General features: G+C 41.2%; 1 protein-coding gene across 1 annotated transcript in view; it reads left to right on the top strand.

Annotated features, from left to right (window-relative positions):
• Window positions 1-25,200, top strand: part of LOC126108670 (DEAD-box helicase Dbp80-like) — a 145,173-nt gene that overhangs the window by 22,861 nt on the left and 97,112 nt on the right. The window contains exon 3 of the mRNA XM_049913979.1: window positions 22,781-22,873. Coding sequence (XP_049769936.1) covers window positions 22,781-22,873 — 93 coding nt within the window. The remainder of the gene's footprint in view (window positions 1-22,780; window positions 22,874-25,200) is intronic.

The following is a 25,200-nucleotide window of genomic DNA, read 5'->3' as shown; positions in this document are numbered from 1 at the left end:
TACATTGCAATACAATACAATACAATACAATACAGTGTAAGGCATGATTTTTAAATTTTGGAATATGAAATGTGCCAACACTTTTGTACATCATATTGAAAATTCAACAAGGAGTGGTGATGATTTCTTTTCGTTCATTTTTACAATGAAGAGCATAAGATATTGTGACAAAGATATTGCCATCTTCTTGCAATCAGTGACTGCCCACTAAGAGATGCATTGTCTAGCATGGTAAAGGACTGCCTCAAATGAGAAATTTAACACACTCAGCAACCCTACATGAAACAAAGGAAAAAACCATAGGTTTGCAGTACAGTGAATACAGTATGTTACAATGAAATATAAATATTGTAAAACAGGTGTTCTGGCATTCTGTATAACTTCTCTTGATCACACACAGAATTTAAGTAATAGCTGATTTCACACCATATATTTTGAAACACATGTGGATTCACCAAAGGGGACACATTAGAAATGTGCATTTTGAGATCTGGAATTTTTCGGCAAAGAAGGCATATTCCCAAGGTATTCCACATGATCTCATTAAAAAAAAATCTGTGGGATTTAGATCTGGAGAGCTAAGTGATCAGGATCAGAACACAGCATTGTCATACCCAAGAGTTTGGAAAATGCCTATTTAAAAACATGCAGACCTCCAAAGGGGGGGAGGGAGGTTGTCCTATCTTGGTGAAATATGTAATTGACGATACCTGTGTTGAACTGTGGCATCAACGATTGCTCAGCCATATCCACTTAGCTCAATGCCGAAAAAATGGGCCATACAGTTTTTGTGCTGACATTGCACAGGATACATTATCATCTTTTGATGAGTCAAGCTGACATTGAATTACAAGTGTACTCATATTTGAGTGTTGTGCTAGTTAACTTTGCCACTTACATGGAAGATTGCCTTGTTGCTAAAATATGAATTATATACTGTTTCAGTTTTGGCTTCATTTTGAGAATGTGTGAAATCATTGTTTGGCACTTGTAGCTGTCTGCTGGCTTTGTATGTCAATTTCTGTGGACTACATTCAGCAGAAAGAGGAATTATTTCAACATTTTGTGCTGTGATATGCATGGCTGGCTAGTACTTTCTCTTTTGCATAACACATCCCGTTAATTCGAACTGCTGATGCCGCATGTGAATTTTAGCATTTGGAAGTGCTCTATTGTATTGCTGATGAAATTGTCTCTGCATCTTGATTGCAGAACAACAGTTGTTAAAAATCTATCGTGCCAAATGCCTTGTTTATGGGAACTGCATTTCCTCTTGCAGCATGTAACTTTCAGTTGTTTGTTCCCGCACATGTGCCGGCTTCTAATTTACGTTGCTTGCACATTGGTAAAATTTTTTATGGAAAAGACAAATGTCCCAACACTAATGTGTAGGGACAGGAAAAATTTGGCAAGAGAGATGTGAATTCTGCCTCAAAATGCGAAGTGCCAAAATTACCTAAAAGGTGTTATTTCATAGCAAATTGTATCCTGAGAAACTATTTTATCAAAGAGAGTTTGAAATAGCTTTATTTTTGGCATATCAATATCAAAAATGGAATTAATTTTCAGTTACTGGTGTTACATGACATTTGGCAAAGCCGGTGTGGAAAGATAATGTACCGTAGAACCCGTTTGCAAAATAAAAAAAGTACACAAACACAATAACACATAAATGAATTGATTCTCTAGTGCCATCCCAATTGTGGGTTGTTGAGTGGTCTGTTTATAAGATACATACTGTGCAATGCAACATAGTACTCAGCTGTGGGACCTAGTATTTTATAACAAAGAAATACTCATGTTTGCTAGCTTAAGTTCAAATGTTGATGTAATGTGAACACTTTAAACGTTTGCAAATTAGTCGGATGTTTTGAATGGTGATTGTCGAATACTGCTAGATGTCGAACCTGAACTGCTTCGTCACCAATACTCTGCCAACCTCAACCAGCAATTGTGCATTAGACTTTCCTGAATGCTTTGTGTTGTGTGTTGCTCATTACTTTCTATTCTTATTTTGAAAAGAATGACGTGACTAATTCTGGTCCGTCGTGCATTTCGATTGGGATTCTAACAACCCAAGAATGGATTGGCAATCCCTGTGACAGTGTGTCAGTTTTACTTTTGCAGGATACAGGTGTAGGCTGCAGCCCTGAAGGAGACAGGGCTTGCTTCCCTGTGCTGCTGCTCCCCCTCGGGTGCTAAAAATTCTAGTTTATTTTCGCTTGTGGCAAGTTGCCTCTATACTGTGTCTGTACTTCGCGCTATAACGATTGGGAAAAAGTTGCATTTTTCGACTGTGTTGAAGTTCATTGCCCAATGTTTGATTAGTTATTTTCAGTTCTGTTTCTATGCTAAGTGCCTTGTCATTTCTGCCTATAGTTTTGCAAAAAATAGACGTTGATTTTGCAAAGAATAGGTGCTGCATTTTTCAATCCATTCTAATATGTTACAGTACACTGTGTCCAAAAGTTTTCAGACATAATCAGCCATGTAACTATTGGCATGTAAAATCTCCATTTCAGGCCAGCATTTTGAGGGAGGCTGTCTACAAAGTTCTTATACTCTGTGAAAGCCGAATTTGTTTCTATTCTGCCCAAAGTGTGGGAAAATAGCTGATCTTTCAACTGTGGTGCAATGGGTATCACTTTCTGGTCATGTGCTTCATTGTGTTGATATAAAAAATACCAGATTTCAAACTGGTGCTGCAGTAATTTGTAAACTGTCTGTGGAAAACATGCGCTCATTTCACCATCACCAAAACCTGATGGACAGAGCTCAAACCGGGAAAATCATTCCAATCACACCTACTTTGCGACTTTCACTGCTGCTGTAATGTACACTGTTGCAGACCAACAAACAAAAAAGCGTGCCAAATTTAAAACGAACGAAATCTCAAAGATTGGCGATCTTTTACAGAAAGTCTTATAACTGTTTCCCGAACGAAACTTCATCTGTAAACCTGGCAGAAAATCCAAGGAGATCGTGGTCATATGTAAAGTATGCTAACGGCAAGACACAGTCAATGCTTCTCTGCGTGATAGCTATTGAAATACTATCGACGACAGTACCATGAAAGCAGAGTTACTAAATGCAGCCTTTCGAAATTCCTTCACCATAGAAGACGAAATAAATATTGCAGAAATCGAATCAAGAACAGCTGCCAACACAAGTAGTGTAGAAGTAAATATCCGTGAAGTAGTCTAGCAACTTGACTCGTGTAATAAAAGAAAGTCTTTTGATGTACCCTTTATACCAACTTAGTTCCTTTCAGAGTATGCTGATGGAATAGCTCCATACATAACAACCATATACAACCACTTACTCATACCCAAATAGTTGAAAAATACACAGTGCAAGGTTTTGGAACATATATTGTGTTCGAACATTATGAATTACCTGGAAGAAAACGGTCTATTGGCAAACAGTCAACACGAATTTTAGAAAACATCATTCTTGTGAAACACAACAAACTGTTTTGACAAGGCAGGTTATATACTACCCGGGACAACCGGGAGATCCGGGAAAAACCCTGGAATTTTTTCATCCGGTAGAAAACCGGGAAAAACCCGGGAATTTTTTTGAATTCCGGGATTTTTTCATTGTTTTAGTTTTCAGTTAAATCTTTTGTAATTTTGACTGGTAAAGACCGATACTCTAATAAAGGATGTTACTGTATCCCGCTACTGCAAAATAATACTTCAACAATAAAACATAAAAGAGAGAAAAAACGAAAATAACAAATTGGAAAGGAAATGCGCCATATACAACGACGACACACAGTGCTTATGCAAGCATGTGCCAACAGCAAAATGTGTCAGTGACTTTAGGAAGACTATGCAGTGCTTCATAACAACAAATTGCTCCGATGAGCGTGAAGTCACTACTGTTCACATTCGATTCGTATTAAGAGTTACGAGCGGGCTCGTGCGCGTGCGCAGTCGAGTCGCGTTAGAGTTCGTAGATTCTCCCGCTTCTGGCTACAGGAATGTGGCTGTTGGCTGTGCAAGCAGTCGCAGCAAGCAGCTAGGTGCTACCGGGAAAAGGGGGCGCCAAATTCATATTCTTGAGGAAAAGAACTTGTTTCACAAAGCGCCTAGCATCCAGCGCACGTTTGTCTGTCGATTATTCGTATGATTTTGGTTTTTGAACACATTTTAAGTTGATTTCTGAATGATAAGTTGATTTTTGAATACGTGATGTCTCTTATTAGGAGAATCCTCGACGCATCTAGAAATAAACTTCCCGCAGACAAAAGGAGACGGGGCTATACGAGCTGAGCGGAGTGAAGCCGAACGGATGAATGCCAATCGTTGTCTGATTATGTGGTTGATAGGGTTTGCGAATGATAGCGTTGTTATAATTACTAGCGAAATCTATAGATTCAGACTACCAGAGTGGAAATAAACGACTGACAGGAGTAACAGGTGAGAAAGATTACATATTATCTTCTCGGTGTATCCAAGAAAGTGAAATTTTGACAGAAAATTTTTGGCCAGATCGCTATACTAGTAAGGACCAGTTGTACAGTCCCCGGCTAGCATCCGCTTAAGTTCTATTTTGGAAGTAACGCGGAAAACGTGTTGTACGAACACGTAACAGCGCCTAACCGGAAAATAATCACCTGTGATTCTGGCAGGGCTAGTTCTGCTAATCGGCGAACAAATTTTGACAATGGCAGGAATAGCTACAGAGTTGGTGATGACAAGCTTGTTTGTTAAACTAGGACGGAGAAGAAACGGGGACACCACACAAATTATGGAAGAACAAAACGATTCAAAATTTATATAAAATTTTCGTAATACTACTTTTCGATCTCGTGCTTGAGAAGCCGGTGCGTATGAATGAAATGTGAAACCATTTCCTGACAAAAAGCTTTTTGCTTGTAGTAGGCCTAATAGGCGTTTGGTATTGGTACTTCGTGAATTATATTCTGTCTTGTTATAAAAATGGCCATTTGTTTCAAATTTGTCTCGTTTATTTGGTGTGTGTTACATAATTGCTGCACTATTAGAAAGGCCTGTTTTGTTTTATCTAGCAGACAGTGACAAAATAGACGTAATCAGATCGAGAAACAACACCAGTCTTGGGTATTATTTATGTTAATAGCTTTTTTTCAGTATTAGACAACGACATTTCGATTTTTCATGTAGCAAACAGTTTGACGAACTTTGATGAGGTAATAGATCCTTTCGCAGAAAGGGAAGCGCTCCATGTAAAGCTGTAGCAAGATTAGAGAGAAAAAAATGTTAGGAGCTCAGGATTGAACAAATGTGTACTTTCTTGCTTATGTCTTGTCTTTATTGGTTTTATGTATCCTACATTTAATTTTATATCACACAGAATAGAAAGTTATTAGTAAATAGGCAATAAGGAAAGCAAATTTTCTGAAGAGTTCTTGTTTTCCTGATTGCAAATAATCCCATCCGCTATTAATTGCGAGATATGTTTTAAAGAGGGGCTGGCTGTCAAACCGGCCGACTGGGAGCAGGAGAGGCACCACAGGCATTTCAATTTCCACTGTCCTGAATAGAGTTTGATGGCATCCTTTCAAAAATATACACGTTTAAATTCCACAGAGCGAAATACAGTGACGTGCGGTAGATGAATGCTTTATGAACAGGCGTGGCACTGCACTTTGGCTCACTTAAGACCAAATAATATGTCTTAACATCTCATCGAACACATATGTTTTATGTTTCAGACTTTTCAGAAAGATATGCGCTACAAGATGAACATATTTTTGAAAATTCGAGTATTTTAGTATTGACCCGGTTCGCAAATATCGTAGATCCGAGGCTGATGCGCAGAGCAGTCTGAGTTATAGTGGGTAGTCTTCACGTGACCCGTGTTTACAATTACTGATTTTGCTGCCCCCCCCCCCCCCCGTTTACTGTCACGTCAAATGAAAACAAAACGGATATCTGTGGCCGGGAGCTATCAAGTGAATTAAAATGCATTCACATAATTACGAAAGGCAAAAATTTTCATTAGTTTCAGATTTTAATTTATTTCCACTTTTCTGATAGTCAAGCATCAATCACCTTGCGGAACAATGAAGTTATTTTTGTCTGTTTGCTAAAGAAATTTGACTTTTGTGAACTTTTTCCGCAGAGGCAGTCAATGTATTTGAAACGAAATGTTTAATTCCACAGTACTGGCTACTTTCAACTGTTCGCTGCATTTCAAGTGCCCGTTTTCAACTTCTAGCACATATGGCATTTTGCCATAATAAAGAACCAAACATGATATAATACAATACTTGTGCTCCAAGAAAATTTACATCCCGAAAACCACACTGAAAAGCTTGATATCAGGTCGAGGTCTACTTCATTGGAAATCTGGACATACGAACGTGCACTTTAAGAATGCATTTTAAATGTGCACATTTTGGTATGGTTCACGAAATTCCGATGCTCTTGGAGTATCCTCTGATGTCTTGTTTCTATTGACATAATGTAAGATCTTTTAATGTTTTAAAAGTAGTGTGGTAACTGTATGATGGCTGAGTTGTGAGGGGAGTGCGGGGAGAGGTGGAAGCAAGCATTGGGTGGCGAGGGGTGAGGAGCCGGGGGGGGGGGGGGGGACAAGGCACGCCTACCAGTTGCACTACAAATTGCGCCTCATGCTTACACGAAAGCAGACGAAAGGCTTGGAAGTAAAACTCGCTTTGAATGTTGTTCGTAAACGAAACTGAAATCCTCATGTACATTAAATATGTTTGTCTACAATGCGCTCACAAACCATTCATCCGATTGCGATGAAATTTTGGTGATTTGTTCTCCGTACGCCCACGAAGGTTACTAGCCGAAAAAAAAGAAACAAGACACATTCTTGAGGAGATATGACGTCATAAACAATGAGATGCCACCGCGGGAAGATACCCAGATTTATGCGTCCACTATTTGCGAATGAGAGCACTTAGCGACTAGCAACTAGCAACAAACGTTACATACAATTTCAAACCTTTACGAAAATTTTTGTCGCTGACACCCCCCCACAAAATAATGAAAGGAAAAATGGTTGTCGCTTACTACATTTTCTCAGTACATACCGTAAATCTACCGCATAAGGCATGACGTTTTAATGTATTATTTCGTTACTATTAACTCTAATCGCAACATATTTCGCATACAGTATCCACATATATCAGTAAATGCGCCGGCAAATTTATGTCTCTTTACGACATATAATTCAGGAGATATGACGTGGTAAATATGGAGATGCGTGAAAAAGTGCCGCGTCAGGCATGACGTTTTGTTCTATTATTTCTTCACTACTAACACTATTCGAAACACGTTTCGCAAACGTGTTAGAAAAAAGTATATAAAACCACGGGCGTATTCCTAAAAAAACTCCCGAGATGGGCCAGCAACTGCCTCTTTACTCATTTTGATCACGTTTAGCACAACTGCACAATAAAAACACGCAGAACAGTACAGCGCAGAACAATAACGAAGCAGACGACAATGGCTACCTTGTACAACACAGTAGCTACGTAATGTTGGCAGCAGTCGAAACTGCGTGCCTACCGAAGCCTCCCGACGTTTACCTACTTCTACCGATTCAGGACTAGGGAGAGGTCTGCCATCTAAAAGTTTACACACTGTACGTAGATACGGGCTTCCTACGTCATGATAGCTCCCCATGCGCCGTGTCGCCTGTTACCTGCGCTCTCTGGCAGCTGTTGAAACGAACCTCTCTCTAACAGGTCGCGGGAAAATATTGCGAATGGTAGTTTGAAAAGCGTTACTTTCAAAGTAAATATCCTTTCACGCAAGATGAACTATGCGCGAGAATGTACCATGAATTTATTAAATCACAGAGCGTTTGACTCTCATATAAAAATCAACTCTTTGACTACGAGCCATTTAGAAGAATTTTGAACCCCGAAGATCAGACATTATTAAAAATTTTACTGGCACATTTGTGTTATATCTTTTTTAAGTGTAACACGCGGAGAAAAGATAAACATTATTTGCGAAAGCTTAGCTTCTCATGCAGCTTTTTAACCTTAGAGACCAATATAATGTGTGAAAGCTTTGCTTGTCTTGTAGCAACACCATGTATATTAATTTAAACTGTTAACTTTCCCTGTTTGTGTTTTGCTGGCTACTTAAGTGATGTTTCTATTGGCTGATTAAATCACGTGCCCTATGCTCTGAATATCCGCTGCCATCGGCTGGCGAGATCACGTGACATGAGCTATGACTGGCTTACAAACGCTGATTCGGAAAGTAACACGCGGTGCTTGGTGGAATTCCAATGTATACTTTCATAATACGAAAATACGCAGCGTACATGTTGCTGCACATCAAAGATATTTCCAAAACGATGTCTTTTTCCCCTGAGTTTCATTTTCTAAAGTGCCGGGAAAGTCTACCCCCGTGTATAAAACCATAACCATTCAGAGGATTGATAAGGGAAAATATACAGTCACTTAAACGGAAAACGCGTGTTTTCACCCGGGAGAAACCGTATTTTTAACCGGGAAATCCGGGATTTTTTTCCTTCGTCCGCGTATACACTCTGCAAGGGCTTTCAAATTTATTATGTATTTCTAGATTTCCAAAAGGCTTTTGATACTGTACCACAAAAGCGGCGTGTAGTGAAATTGCATGCTTATGCAACATCGTCTGTTATGTGGCTGGATTCGTGATTTTTATCTATGTAAATGATTTAGGAGACAATCTCAGAAGCAGTCTTGGGTTATTTGCAGATGATGCTGTCTTTTACTGTCTAATAAAATAAGAAGATCAAAACAAATTGCAAAACTATTTAGAAAAGGTATCTGAATGGTGCAAAAATTGGAAGTTGACCGTAAATAACGAAAAGTGTGGGGTCACCCACATGAGTGTTAAGAGGAATCTGTTAAAACTTGGGTTACGCAATAAATGTGTAATTTAAAGGCCATAAATTCTACTAAATACCTAGGAATTAGAATTACGAACAATTTAAATTGGAAAGCATGCACAGAAAAATGTGGGGAAGGCAAACCAAAGACTGTGTTTTATTGCCAGAACACTTAAAAAATGGAACAGATTTACTAAAGCAACTGCCTACACTTCACTTGTCCGTCCTCTTTTTGGAGTACTGCTGCACGGTCTGGGATCCTTACCAGATTGGATTAACACAGTACACCAAGAACGAAGAGCAGCACGTTTTGTATCATCGCAAAGTAGGGGAGGTAGTGTCACTGATATGATACAGGATTTGGGCTGGACATCATTTAGACAAAGGCGTTCGTTACAGGAGAATCGCCTCACAAAATTTCAATTGCCAACTTTTCCTCCAAATGCTAAAATATTTTGTTGACTCAGACCTACATAGTGAGAAACAATCATCATTATAAAATAAAGGAAATCAGACCTTGCACAGAAATATTAGGTGGTTTTTTTTTTTCTGTGGCACTATTCGAGAGTGGAATAATACAGAATTATTGTGAGGGTGGTTTGATGAACCCTGCCAGGCACTTCAGTGTGGTTTGCGGAGTATCTGTGCAGAAATAGGTGCAGATGTACCATCTGTAGGGTATCCACAGGATCCAGCTGCATCGTCTGTTTGGCTTGGATTGTGTGGTATGAATGGTCACTCCCTAAAACCGCATTGCTCAGCTGTGCAGTCCCATGACAGTGTCTCCGGCTGACCTCTCGACTGATGTTTGCCTTTTGTCATTGTGGTTGCTCACTTCTTGGCAGCAGCACAACTGTGTGAACAAAGTCTGGTTTCCTCCAATTGTTCCTTGGTTCTGTATCTCATAACTTCCCACTAAACCTTATGCTAAGTAATAGTTTACATCGTACAGTAATGTTCTCCAGGCATTTGTCACACTCCGACCCTTAAATCAGATTGACACAGGGTATACCACAATTTATCACTCACTTGTTCTTTTCATCATCAATTGTTCAGTAGTCTCACTTAGCAGTACAGAAATGTGTGGTTTATGTCAATTGCACCCCATTACTTTTAACTCCTACACATAGAAACCAGATGGCAGTTACAAGAGTCGAGGGGCATGAAAGGGAAGCAGTGGTTGGGAAGGGAGTGAGACAGGGTTGTAGCCTCTCCCCAATGTTATTCAATCTCTATGTTGAGCAAGCAGTAAAGGAAACGAAAGAAAAATTTGGAGTAGGTATTGAAATCCACGGAGAAGAAATAAAAACTTTGAGGTTCGCCGATGACATTGTAATTTTGTCAGAGACAGCAAAAGACTTGGAAGAGCAGTTGAACAGAATGGACAGTGTCTTGAAAGGAGGATATAAGATGAACATCAACAAAAGCAAAACAAAGATAATGGAATGTAGTCGAATTAAGTTAGGTGATGCTGAGGGAATTAGATTAAGAAGTGAGACACTTAAAGTAGTAAAGGAGTTTTGCTATTTGGGGAGCAAAATAACTGATGATGGTCGAAGTAGAGAGGATATAAAATGTAGACTGGCAATGGCAAGGAATGCGTTTCTGAAGAAGAGGAATTTATTAACATGGAGTATAGATTTAAGTGTCAGGAAGTCGTTTCTGAAAGTATTTGTATGGAGTGTAGCCATGTATGGAAGTGAAACGTGGACAATAAATAGTTTGGACAGGAAGAGAATTGAAGCTTTCGAAATGTGGTGCTACGGCAGAATGCTGAAGATTAGATGGGTAGATAATTAATGAGGAGGTATTGAATAGAATTGGGGAGAAGAGAAATTTGTGGCACAACTTGACAAGAAGGGACCGGTTGGTTGAACATGTTCTGAGGCATCAAGGGATCACCAATTTAGTATTGGAGGGCAGCGTTGAGTGTAAAAATCGTAGAGGGAGACAAAGAGATGAATACACTAAGCAGATTCAGAAGGATGTTGGTTGCAGTAGGTACTGGGAGATGTAGAAGTTTACACAGGATAGAGTGGCATGGAGAGCTGCATCAGACCAGTCTCTGGACTGAAGATCACAGCAACAACACAGTCATTCTGTTAGGTCGACTGCCGATAGAACTTTGGAACTCTAGCGATTCCTCCACTGGTTGCATGTGGTTCTTCCTTTGTATATCTACTTCTCAGACACAACACAGACAGTTGACTTGGGCGCTTTAGAATAGTTGATATTTCCGTGGTGTATTTCTTGCTAGGGTGACGTCCAGTGACTAGTCCACTTTCGAAGCCGCTGAGCTCTACCGAGCGTCACATTCAGCTGTTATTGCTTCTCTACTGCCTCCTTTCATACTGGCGGTGGTGAATTCCACGTTACATAGGGGTGTCCAGATACTTCTGAACAGATAATGTATGTCCACTTTCCTTGAAGCTACGGGTTGCTACAAACATTTTGGACACAGCTCAGTTTTCTTTTCAAATACAGAGTGAGGTGGTGCAGCAGTGAGATGCTGGACTCGCGTGCTGGGTGGTGGTGGTTTAAATCCCGTTCGGGCGTACAGATTTACATTTTCCTAAATTAGACCAGGAAAATGTGAAGATAGTTAATTTAGAAAAAGTAACAGAATTTGTCGCTAATTTTTCCTCAGTTTGTGCTTGTGTGGCTTCTCTGCATAACTACTGCAAGGTATGTCCACTTGGACCTCCTGACTGTTTTGATATCCCTCTACATTTTTTACCCCTTCCCTGCATGCCTCCTTCTATTGCCACATTATCAATTTCCTCAATGCATCAGGGTGTGTCCTACCAACAGGCCACTTCATTAGTCAAGTTCTGTCATAACATTTTTTTCTCCAGTATTCAGTTCAGTACCTTTTCAGTTACGGTATTATTCAGTCTGACCATCTAATTGGCTGGAACAGCACATTTCACAAGCTTCTGTTCTCGTATTGTATGAACTGTTTATCCCACACATTTCACTTCTGCGTAAGGTGATATTACAGACAGATACCTTCAGAAAAGACTTCCTAATACTTAAAAATTGACATTAGATGTTGAGAAATTACACTTTTTCAGAAATGCTTTTGTTGCTGTTGCCAATCTGCATTTTATATATACCTGCTTTAGCAATCGTGAGTTATTTTGCTGCGTGAATAGCAAAATTCGTCTACTTCCAATGTCTCTTTTTCCTAATGTACCAGAGGCATTCAATAAGTAATGCAACACATTTATTTTTCTTGGCCAATATCTGTTGAAAAAACGCAGAATTTGCTATGGAACATGTCTCTTTATGTTGGAAAATCAGGGCACTGCAGATATTCATAGACACTTGACGAATGTCTTACGGACACCTGGTGGTAAACAAAAGCGTGGCAAGGTGTCTGTCATCATCACAAACTAGGCTCTCGGAGACCAGTGTGGCCTGAGCTCCCAGTTGGTGCACATCGACAGCGCAGAAAGATACGTATATAGCTTCTTTTCTGTGTTTACTTAGTAGATTCTTACTTAAATTGCGTGAGAGTTTCGTATAGGAGGTGTAATTTAGAGTTTCAAATACTGTAATCGTAAATTCAGGCAGATTGTAGCGCAGTCGTTAGGCATTTGTACAGGTTAGTTCATACATTATTTGCGTGTCTCCCTTGTGTTATCTAGGCACGGACTCGTGTTTCAGTAACTGTTGTTCAACATCGATTAGAATGGACAGGGACTGTGATTGCTGTGTTCGGGTGAGGGCCGAGTTGGCATCCCTTCGCTCACAGCTGCAGGCGGCGCTGACTTCGGTCGCGCAGCTTGAGGCTGTTGCCGATGGGCACGACTGTGGGGAGCCGGACTTGGGTATCATGGGGATGTCGACCTCATCCCGTCTGTCCCCAGATTGGTCTGCCGCTGTGGTTTCCTTGGTTGCTGCCCGCAGTGCGGCTGAGCCCTCGCCTGTGGTCGATTGGGAGGTCGTTCCGAGGCGTGGCAGGCAGCGAAAGACGTCCCCGGAGCCTGATCAGAAAGCCTCCCCGGTGTGTCTGACAGACAGATTTCAGGTGCTGTCTCTGGCTGAGCCAGATGCAGCTGCCTGCCCTGTTTCAGAGGATGATTCTCAGCCTTCCAGGTACGGGCAATCGCAGAGGGTGGGCTTATTGGTAGTTGGGAGCTCCATGTTAGGCGCGTAGTGGGGCCACTTAGGGATATGGCGGCTAAAGAGGGGAAGAAATCCAGTGTGCATTCCGGGTGGAGTCATTCCTGATGTGGAAAGGGTCCTTCTGGATGGTATGAAGAGCACAGGGTGCAGCCAGCTGCAGATGGTGGCACATGTCGGCACTAATGACGTGTGTCGCTTTGGATCTGAGGTAATTCTCTCTGGATTCCAGCGGCTATCTGATTTGGTGAAGGCTGCCGGTCTTGCTTACGAGATGAAGTCAGAGCTCACCATCTGCAGCATTGTTGACAGAACCGACTGCGGACCTTTGGTGCAGAGCCGGGTGGAGGGTCTGACTCAGAGGCTGAGACGGTTTTGCGACCGTGTTGGCTGCAGATTCCTTGACTTGCGCCATAGGGTGGTGGGCTTTCGGGTTCCGCTGAATAGGTCAGGAGTTCACTACACTCAGCTGGCGGCTACATGGATAGCGGAGGCTGTGTGGCATGGACTGGGCGGTTTTTTAGGTTAGAAGGCCTCGGGAAAGTACGGGGTGGGCTGCAATCTCAAAGGGTGCATGGCAAATACAGGACATGCTTGGATCAAGGAACAGTCGGAATTGTAGTTGTAAATTGTTGTAGTTGTTCTAGGAAAGTCCCTGAGCTTCAAGTGCTAATAGAAAGCACAGAAGCTGAAATCGTTATAGGTACAGAAAGCTGGCTCAAGCCTGAAAAAAGTTCTGCAGAAATTTTTACGAAGTCTCAGACGGTGTTCAGGAAAGATAGATCAGGCAGAATTGGTGGTGGAGTGTTTGTGTCTGTCAGTAGTGGTTTATCTTGTAGTGAATCGAAGTAGATACTCCGTGCGAATTGGTATGGGTGGAGGTTATACTTACCACCCGAACTAAGTTAATAATTGGCTCCTTCTACTGACTCCCAGACTCGGATGATACAGATTTGGCAGAGAAAATTTGAGTCTCGTAACAAATAAATACCCCACTCATACGGTTATAGTTGGTGGGGACTTCAACCTTCCCTCGATATGTTGGCAAAAATACTTGTTCAAAACCGGTGGTAGGCAGAAAACATCTTCCGAGATTGTCCTAAATGCTTTCTCTGAAAATTATTTCGAGCAGTTAGTCCACGAACCCATGCGAATTGTAAATGGTTGCGAAAACACACTTAACCTCTTAGCCACAAACAATCCAAAGCTAATAGAGAGCATCATGACTGATACAGGGATTAGTGATCACAAGGTCGTTGTAGCTAGGCTCAATACCGTTGCTTCCAAATGCACCAGAAACAAACGCAAAATAATTTTATTTAAAAAAGCGGATAAAGTGTCACTAGAAGCCTTCCTAAGAGAGAATCTCCATTCCTTCTGAACTGACTATGCAAATGTAGACGAGATGTGGCTCAAATTCAAAGATATAGTAGCAACAGCAATTGAGAGATTCATACCTCATAAATTGGTAAGAGATGGAACTGATCCCCCATGGTACACAAAACAGGTCCGAACGCTGTTGCAGAGGCAACGGAAAAAGCATGCGAAGTTCAGAAGAACGCGAAATCCCGAAGATTGGCTAAAATTTACAGACGCGCGAAATTTGGCACGGACTTTAATGCGAGATGCCTTTAATAAGTTCCACAACGCAACATTGTCTCGAAATTTGGTAGAAAATCCGAAGAAATTCTGGTCGTGTGTAAAGTACACAAGCGCCAAGACGCAGTCAATACCTTCGCTGCGCAGTGCCGGTGGTACTGTTACCGACGACTGTGCCGCTAAAGCGGAGTTATTGAACACAGTTTTCAGAGATTCCTTCACCAGGGAAGGCAAATGAAATATTCCAGAATTTGAAACACGAACAGCTGCTAGCATGAGTTTCTTAGAAGTAGATACCTTAGGGGTTGCGTAGCAACTCAAATTGCTTGATACGGGCAAGTCTTTAGGTCCAGATTGTATACCGATTAGGTTCCTTTCAGATTACGCTTATACAATAGCTCCCTACTTACCAATCATATACAACTGGTCGCTCACCGATAGATGTGTACCTGCAGATTGGAAAATTGCGCAGGTCGCACCAGTGTTTAAGAAGGGTAGTAGGAGTAATCCATCGAACTACAGACCTATATCATTGACGTCGGTTTGCAGTAGGGTTTTGGAGCATATACTGTATTCAAACATTATGAATCACCTCGAAGAGAACGATCTATTGATACGTAATCAGCATGTTTCAGAAAACATCATTCTTGTGCAACGCAGCTAGCTCTTTATTCGCACGAAGTAATGGCCGCTATCGACAGGGGATCTCAAGTTGATTCCATATTTCTAGATTTCCGGAAAGCTTTTGACACCGTTCCTCACAAGCGACTTCTAATCAAGCTGCGGGCCTATGGGGTATCATCTCAGTTGTGCGACTGGATTCGTGATTTCCTGTCAGGAAGGTCGCAGTTCGTAGTAATAGACGACAAATCATCGGGTAAAACTGAAGTGATATCAGGTGTTCCCCAGGGAAGCGTCCTGGGACCTCTGCTGTTCCTGATCTATATAAAGGACCTGGGTGACAATCTGAGCAGTTCTCTTAGGTTGTTCGCAGATGATGCTGTAATTTACCGTCTCGTAAGGTCATCCGAAGACCAGTATTAGTTGCAAAGCGATTTAGAAAAGATTGCTGTATGGTGTGGCAGGTGGCAGTTGACGCTAAATAATGAGAAGTGTGAGGTGATCCACACGAGTTCCAAAATAAATCCGTTGGAATTCGATTACTCAATAAATAGTACAATTCTCTAGGCTGTCAATTCAACTAAGTACCTGGGTGTTAAAATTACGAACAACTTCGGTAGGAAAGACCACATAGATAATATTGTGGGGAAGGGGAGCCAAAGGTTGCGTTTCATTGACAGGACTATTAGAAGATGCAACAAGTTCACTAAAGAGACAGCTTACACTACACTCGTTCATCCTATGTTAGAATATTCCTCCGCGGTGTGGGATCCTTACCAGGGGGGATTAACGGAGGACATCAAAAGGGTGCAAAACAGGGCAGCTCGTTTTGTATTATCACGTAATAGGGGAGAGAGTGTGGCAGATATGATACACAAGTTGGGATGGAAGTCATTAAATCAAAGACATTTTTCGTCGCGGCGAGATCTATTTACGAAGTTTCAGTCACCAACTCTCTCTTCCGAATGCGAAAATATTTTGTTTAGCCCAACCTACATAGGTAGGAATGATCATCAAAATAAAATAAGAGAAATCAGAGCTCGAACAGAAAGGTTTAGGTGTTCATTTTTCCCGCGCGCTGTTCGGGAGTGGAATGGTAAAGAGATAGTATGATTGTGGTTCGATGAACCCTCTGCTGAGCACTTAAATGTGAATTGCAGAGTAATCATGTAGATGTAGATCACAACAAGGTTGTGTAAACCTGTCAGATCTCACACAAGACACACAGCTGTTACTCTTCTGATGTCGGAACATGCAGACACTCTTTTGAGGTGATCCACAGATCACAATCGAAGATCTTGCTGCGCAACCGAATGTGTCTGTCGGTAGTGCTGACACACTTATTCACTAGTTGTGTTCGTCAGGCAGTGAGTAACCCAGTGGTCACTCACCTCTAACAGAAGAGCCTCAGGAAATTGAAGAAACGGCTTCAGTGTGTCTGACATCACAAAAACGCAGATGTTCTTCTCCTCCTACGTAGACAAAACGAGGCCTGACACGACCCTGCGCAACTGAGAGTAGTTCGCAAAACTTCAGTAGACTGTTCTTCCTCGTCTGCTCTACAGCCTGGATCTCCCATCTTTGTTTGGACCGATGAAGGATGGACTCTGCGGAAAGCAGTACGTGGACGATGGAGAGGTTATTGACACAACAGTGCTGGCTTTGATGTCGACCAGTAGAGTAGTACCGTGTAGGCGTACACTCTCTCCCAGTGTGGCTTAAGGCCGTTGCATTGAATGGAGATTATATTGGAAATGAGGGTTTTCTTGCCTGAAGAGTGGGGAATAATTTGGTGTGTTAGACTCCAATATAAAACCAATCTGATTTCAGAGAAAAAAAAAGTTGTATTACTTATTGAATGACTATTGTAATTTACTCAACATAGCACAATTTAATGTGGCTGTATTCCATTAGCCTCACTTTACTTTTGCTTATTTTAATTTTATAATGTCTTTTCAAGACACTATCTGTACCATTCAGCTGCTCTTCAAAGTCCTTTGCTGCCGCTGATAGAATTAAAAGGTCATTGGCGATCCTCAGTGTTTTTGTTTCTCATCTGCGAACTTTAATAGCCTTTAGTAAATTTCTCCTTGATTTCCAGTAATGTTTCTCTCTTATCTCCGTAGACTATTAATGGAATGTAACAATATTAGAGAAGAAAAGTTGCCACTCACCATATAGCGAAGATGCCGAGTCGCGATAGGCACAATAAAAAGATTCGCATGATTATAGCTTTTGGCCATTAATGCCTCTGTCAACAATACACACACATACGCACGCACACACACTCACTCTAACACTACTCGCTCACACGACTGCAATCTCAGACAACGGGAAACCACACTGATAGAGACTATTAATGGCGTATTCAGGATAGTTCAGTCAGTATTAACCAGTACTACAACTGCCACTGTACGATGAGACACTGCTGGACACAATTGGCACGTAAATAGATTATTCAGTCACTTAAATGTGACCATCTGTCAGAAGCCTGAATATCTGTCATTTGCTCTGTGGCCCACTGTGAAACGTGCAGGAGGAGTCGGTGGGGTTGTGAAAGGTACACGGTCAGAGATGTGGGGCAGACATGGATCTCGGGGCAGTAAAGTGAGGAGCAGCTATGACGTCCCCCGAGTTGTCTCGGGAACACTTGGCCGAGCTGAAGTTGGCAGTGCTCACTGGTATTCAGCCAGAGCAGTGAGCAGCAGCGTGACTCAGATGAGTAGGAGTGTGACACGTGCACACTGCTAGCACATTTCCAACTTCACTGTGAAGTACTAAATACAGGGTTATTACAAATGATTGAAGCGATTTCACAGCTCTACAATAACTTTATTATTTGAGATATTTTCACAATGCTTTGCACACACATACAAAAACTCAAAAAGTTTTTTTAGGCATTCACAAATGTTCGATATGTGCCCCTTTAGTGATTCGGCAGACATCGAGCCGATAATCAACTTCCTCCCACACTCGGCGCAGCACGTCCCCATCGATGAGTTCGAAAGCATCGTTGTTGCGAGAGCGCAGTTCTAGCATGTTTCTTGGTAGAGCAGGTTTAAACACTGAATGTTTCACATAACCCCACAGAAAGAAATCGCATGGGGTTAAGTCGGGAGAGCGTGGAGGCCGTGACACGAATTGCTGATCGTGATCTCCACCACGACTGATTCATCGGTTTTCCAATCTCCTGTTTAAGAAATGCCGAACATCGTGATGGAAGTGCGGTGGAGCACCATCCTGTTGAAAGATGAAGTCGGCGCTGTCGGTCTCCAGTTGTGGCATGAGCCAATTTTCCAGCATGCCCAGATACACGTGTCCTGTAAGGTTTTTTTCGCAGAAGAAAAAGGGGCCGTAAACTTTAAACCGTGAGATTGCACAAAACACGTTAACTTTTGGTGAATTGCGAATTTGCTGCACGAATGCGTTAGGATTTTCTACCGCCCAGGTTCGCACATTGTGTCTGTTCACTTCACCATTAAGAAAAATGTTGCTTCATCACTGAAAACAAGTTTCGCACTGAACGCATCCTCTTCCATGAGCTGTTGCAACCGTGCCGAAAATTCAAAGCGTTTGACTTTGTCATCGGGTGTCAGGGCTTGTAGCAGTTGTAAACGGTAAGGCTTCTGCTTTAGCCTTTTCCGTAAGATTTTCCAAATCGTCGGCTGTGGTACGTTTAGCTCCCTGCTCGCTTTATTCGTCGACTTCCGCAGGCTACGCGTGAAACTTGCCCACACGCGTTCAACCGTTTCTTTGATCACTGCAGGCCAACCCATTGATTTCCCCTTACAGAGGCATCCAGAAGCTTTAAACTGCGCATACCATCGCCGAATGGCGTTAGCAGTTGGTGGATCTTTGTCGAACTTCGTCCTGAAGTGTCGTTGCACTGTTATGACTGACTGACGTGAGTGCATTTCAAGCACGACATATGCTTTCTTGGCTCCTGTCGCCATTTTGTCTCACTGCGCTCTCGAGCACTCTGGCGGCAGAAACCTGAAGTGCGGCTTCAGCCGAACAAAACTTTATGAGTTTTTCTACGTATCTGTAGTGTGTCGTGACCATATGTCAATGAATGGAGCTACAGTGAATTTATGAAATTGCTTCAATCATTTGTAATAGCCCTGTACTAACACTATGCAAATGCGGCTGTCGCTGTTCGTCCTTCAAACTTAATGTTTAACACGTTGATTGCCCTGAGGCTGCCACTGGCAGTTGGGGTACTCAAAGGTTTGTTTCTGCTGGGTTACTTGTCTCCAAGCGGAAGGCCGTCGTCAAATTGAAGAAACGACATCAGCACGTTTGTCACCACAAAAATGCAATTGAACTACTTCTCCTTGACAATGCATAGCCTCAAACAAGTCTGCACAACTGAGGTTTCACATGATGATGTGGTGTGGTCTGACACTGCAGTAAACATTATTTTGTGTGTGGCAGACGTATTAAGCGTGCAATCGCTGCGGCTGTTACAAAATTTTATATGCTGCTTTACATTGGAAGTGCACGAAATCACAAAAACGACATGTCACCTTTCTTTGAGTGTTGGAACTTACATTAAGCTGCTTGCAGAAAGGTTAAGAATGGGCTGCATTTTTTATGAAGATGAAGAATTGGTGACTTATAGTGGAAGACAGAAATGAATGTATATATAAAATACACTAGGATGCCATAAGAAACGCACCACTTCAGAAGACAGATGTGAAAACGTCCGAAACCCGTAGAGTTTAGTAGAGTTCTTAAAAACAGGAAAAGTGAGTGGTTTCTGCATCATTCCTTGATTGTTATTTCCACATTTGGGCCGTTTGATCTGTGCAGCGTGTAATAAATGTATGAGAATGAGAATGTTCGATTTCTGTGCAGTGCGATGCAAGCACATAAACAGGACAGATTTATTTTGCAAATATCACAAGTCCGCGTTAGCATGCTAATTTTAATTTACACCTCGAAAGAGACTGGTTTATTGTGAAGACTGGAACCATACCAACATTTACTAACAAAATCTGACTATATGGAGTATCAGACCTAAATTGAGACTGGATTGAGGAGGTATGGCAGGGAGAACGTAATGTATTATCTGGGGGGATGGAGAGTTGTTAATGGATGTAGAACTTCGTTACTCCCGTTGAAACCTGGTTGGGAACTGAGGTCGATTAAAGTAAATGGGTAAATCGATGAGGGTCATTGGTATACAGAGTGAGAGACGTCTCCTGATTCTGGAACTGTAAGGATAGTAGCTTCAGTGACAGCATTTTTGTTTAGTTTGTCTGTGAAGGGTAACATTACAAAGTTTCAAAAAATTCAGATTCTAGTGGTATTCTAATAATAAACCAGTAAGCCATAAATAAAACAGTTTTCTGTTAAAAACAAATGAGGAAAAAACAAAACAGCTCATATCTGTGTATACATTTGTTCAAAATTGCATATAAGGAGAACGAATATATATGAGAGAAACGGTTTGCTTGATGGTTGAACTGCCCTTCTTTCATAGCTAAACCAGACTGCAATAAAGAAAATCAAACTGCACATTTTCATAGTGTGCCATAGCATGGCACTCAGCTTTAAAAGAAAACCTGTGTTTTAATAAATATACATATCCTGTGTCCGTCCAAACATTTATTGGAGTATTGTGTAAAAATTTGAAGTTAATCGGCAAAGAACCTTTTGAGATTTTTGGTAACAACATTAAACATCAGCTTGCGTGTATATAATAGTATGGATTAGAATGAATGTGGTGCCATGTTAAGTACCTTCTGTCACACACTTCACTGGTTCGCAGTGTAGACCGTGTATGCGGCTGCAGATTTAGGAAATGCACAGGTAAAATATTCTTAAAAAAAGAAAAAATCTAAAGTCTAGTTTCTGTTGGAGAGCTATGATGATGCAGATTGCTTGTACATTTTTGTTTGAAAAGAGTGCTTCCTTTATTGACATTACCACAAACATGTCCTACTGTTTACAGTGTATCGATTTGCTGGGGTTAAAAGAATTTTTGAAAATAAATGATAAACTATGTGCTTATTTTTGTGTCCAGTGTTACTGCTTGTATGCACACCAAAGTACAAAGCCCTTTTGCTATTTCACTCGATACTGTAAACAGGTCGCAAGTGAATCGGAGAACCACTTTGTTGATAACAGAGTATTGTGATGATGAGTTGTTATAATGCATTTCATTGGTTAACTGCCAAGTGACATCATGCCACACTAGAAGGGGGCTAGCAAAACACAAGGTCCAATCACATTAATGTGACCACCCACCAAATGCCTGAAAATCACCTTCTGCAGTGCAGGAAGTGTGTCAGTGAGGTTCTGGAAGTTACAATCAAGGATGTGGAGCTATGACAACTCCATTGTCGTGACCAGCTGCTCTAGGTTTCTCCTTTGAGAATATACGGCACGAACTGCCTGATCGACGTGGGCCCACTTACTCTCAACGGGGTTTAAATCTGTGAGTTTGGTGCCCAGGGGAGTATAATAAACTCGTCCTGGTGCTCTTCGAACCATGCGCGTGCACTCTTAAGCTGGTTGACGTGTTGCATTGTCTGCTGTGCTGAGGAAAACAAACTGAATGTACGACATGGTTCCCAAGAGTACGGGCATTCTTGTGTCGATCCATTGTGCATTCCAGAATGATGAGATCATGCTGGGAATGCCATGAAAAGATTACACACACCCTTTAGTCTCCCTCCTCTGGCCTGGACCCTTGAGACATCGTTGCAGGGCTGTACACGCTAATGGCTGTGTGCTGGAAGGAGCATAAAATGTGATTTGTGTGAAAAGGCGACCTGTTGTCACTCAGGAGCACGCAAATGCCATCCTTCGCCACTTGCTGCAGTCTCGTAAGCAGCAAGATTCACTTTTTAGTGAGAGACCATCTTACCATCTTACATCTTCATAATTTCATCCAAATTTCCACAACATCTGTAAAGCGCACACACACACACTGTTCTATAGACAATTTTCGGTTTATAATGTACAGATTTTACATTTGTATTGAACCCTCAAATGGCGTCAAGGATCAGATTGTCACTTGTTAATAACAAACCAGCCTCTTTAAATAAATCTTACTGCACACAGATTTCAAGATTTTTCAATATGTGTGATATTAATTAGCTAAAATTTGACGATAGACAGCCGGCCGGAGTGGCCGACCGGTTCTAGGCCCTACAGTCTGGAACCGCACGACCGCTATGGTCGCAGGTTTGAATCCTGCCTTGGGCATGGATGTGTGTGATGTCCTTAGGTTAGTTAGCTTTAAGTAGTTGTAAGTCTAGGGGACTGGTGACTTCAGAAGTTAAGTCCCATAGTGCTCAGAGCCATTTGAACCATTTGACAATGGACAGAAATGCCCAGTGGTTAACTGACTTACGATGCACCCAGTATTTTAGCACGGGTCATTTAGCCAGTTTTGTTAACTGTCCCCCTTATCATCCTTTAGCATATTTTCTTTTTCAGCCATTTCCTAACTTTGCGTTTGAGACATGTCATAATCCTTATTTCTGCATGTAATTTTGTTGTTGTTTGTATGAAGTAGACTTCTGTTGTCATTGTCTGTGATGGGTATTGCTAAATTTTGCATTTGTTGCAGCAAGCCAAACCTTCTGAAGGGTGTGTACGCAATGGGCTTCAATGCTCCTTCCAGAATACAAGAGGCTGCCCTGCCGATCCTGCTTGCAGAACCGTAAGTCTCTTTTTCAATTTGGAGCGTCCCTTCTGTCCTCTACAGAGTTTAATTGCAGCTAAATATGCAACATTTTATCTTTTCTACATTAGGTTTTTATTAAATGGCACACTGCTGTTTTCTGGGTAGAGGAAATGGAGACCAATGACTGCATTTGCTCTAGAAAGGCATAATTTTAAATAGCAGTTAGAGGGAGAAATTGCATTTGTGTGAAATTAGAGTAAAGCAGTTGTTAGTTATTTCCCTTGCAGATCCTTCGTGATTTTGACTCTGCTGCAAGAGATAGATTTGCTAGGGGATGGGTGGGACCAGTGTAAAGAAAAGTTATTTTCAGTAAGTTAGCAGATGACTAGGTCTTTTGTACAATGCAAGGAGGGAAGCTTGGAGTACAAATACAATCTTGACCCGGAACTGAATTTTCCCAGTTACTGAAAGTTGTTGATATCAGAAAATGTTAGTGTTTGTTTCTTTGGCATCTTTGTTCACATTACTTGTAAAATGTAAAAATTACATGTGCAAGGTATGGAGAACCTCGAGCAGCTCTGTGCCTTCTTGCTATTTTCACACTTTATTGTGTAAAGATGATCATTGATTGCCATTTAGCATTTACTGAAGAGTTGATGCACATGAAAGTTGCTGAGTTTCCAGATTTTTGTGGAGGGTGGTTGCTTGCTGTATTTTTTCTGAATAGTTTGATGGTACATTACATACATACGCTATAAATTATCACCTCAGTATGAAATATTAACACCTGTAGGGATGGATGCACAGTCCTCCCGTAATACAAATCAGTACCTCGCCAAGTTATGCAGGAATGAATCTTTAGAGGAATGTGTACATTTTAAATCCAATGTTGTTTCCCTTCCTAGTAGGAAATAAATTCTAGTACGAACGAGACTGAGCACTAGCACTGGAGATCACAACTTCGTGTTAATTTATAGGTCCAACCGAGCAGGAGGGAGGAGTGAGCAGCAGCAGAAGCTCTTCATGTTAGTGCACAATGTTTAGTTTAGTGCTTTTCTCAAGAACTACTATGAAGAAATGAATATTAAGTCTTTTCATATGATTGACTAGCATGTGTCTAAGTTTTCTAAGAGCTTGGGTATTTATTTCATGCGTTAGCATTTATGTGAGGGACTTCCTTGTGGAAAAAGCAACTGGTGATAAATCTGTTGTCAGTTGTGTGATTTGTTTTTGTTTCAATAGCTTTCAGGTTATGCATCTATAGTGTAGTGAGAACTTTGCAGAACTAATTTTAGTGTTTGTTTATTCTTCTCATTTATAGTTTGTATGCATGTCAACTTCAGTAGTGCCACAGAGGATAAATTTCTCTCTTGTTGACATTATCTGCCCCCTAGTGAAATATGCTTTTAAATACTTGTCCTCGAGCCATTCCTCACTAGCCATTTTACACTTCCTGTCAGTCTCATTTTTATATGTTATATTTCCTTTTGCCTGCTTCATTTATTGCCTTTTTGTATTTTGTCCTTTCATCAGTTATATTCAGTACCTCCTGTGTTTTCGAGGGATGTGTGTTAGGCCTTGTCTTTTTACCTATTTGATCCTCTGCTGCCTTCACTATTTCATCTCTTAAAGCTACCCATTCTTCTTCTATTGTATTCCTTCCTCCTATTCTAGTCAGTCATTACCAAATGCCCCTCTGAAGCTGTTAACAATCTCTGGTTCGTTCAACTTACGCAGGTCTGATCTCATTAATTTCTAACCTTTTTTGAAATTTCTGCAGGTTTACTCTACATTTCGTAACTAGTAAATTGTGGTCATTCAGCATCTGCCCTTGGAAATGTCCTGCAGTTTAAAATTTGGTTCTGAAATCCCTGTGTTACCATTATATAATCAGTCTGAAGCCTTCTGGTGTCTCCAGATCTCTTACAGATACACAATCTTCTTTCATGGTCCTTCAGCCAAGTTCTAATGATTAAATTATGCTCTGTGCAAAATTCTACTAGGCAACTGCTTCTTTATTCCTCTCCCCCAGTCCAATTCACCTATTTTTCCGACTATTCATCTCCCTACCCATCAAAATTATATTTTCGTCACTCTTAACTATCTGAATAATTTCTTTCATCACTCCAGTCAACTATCTGAATAATTTCTTTTGTCTCAAACTTTAGACAATCTCTTCATAATCTGCAGATATAGTCGGCATATAAACTTGTACTACTGTGATGGGTGTGAGCTTCGTCACAATAATACATTTACTGTGCATTTCGTAGTAGCTTAATAGTATTCCTATATTTATTCATTATTTAACACACTTGTACATTACCATTGTTTAACTTTGTATTTATAACCCTGTAATCACCTGA

This window comes from Schistocerca cancellata, chromosome 11 (genome assembly GCF_023864275.1).
Source record: "Schistocerca cancellata isolate TAMUIC-IGC-003103 chromosome 11, iqSchCanc2.1, whole genome shotgun sequence".
In the NCBI taxonomy this organism is placed as follows: Eukaryota; Metazoa; Arthropoda; class Insecta; order Orthoptera; family Acrididae; genus Schistocerca; species Schistocerca cancellata.
The sequence above is the reverse complement of the archived record's forward strand: the minus strand, read 5'-3'. Positions and strand labels throughout refer to the sequence as shown.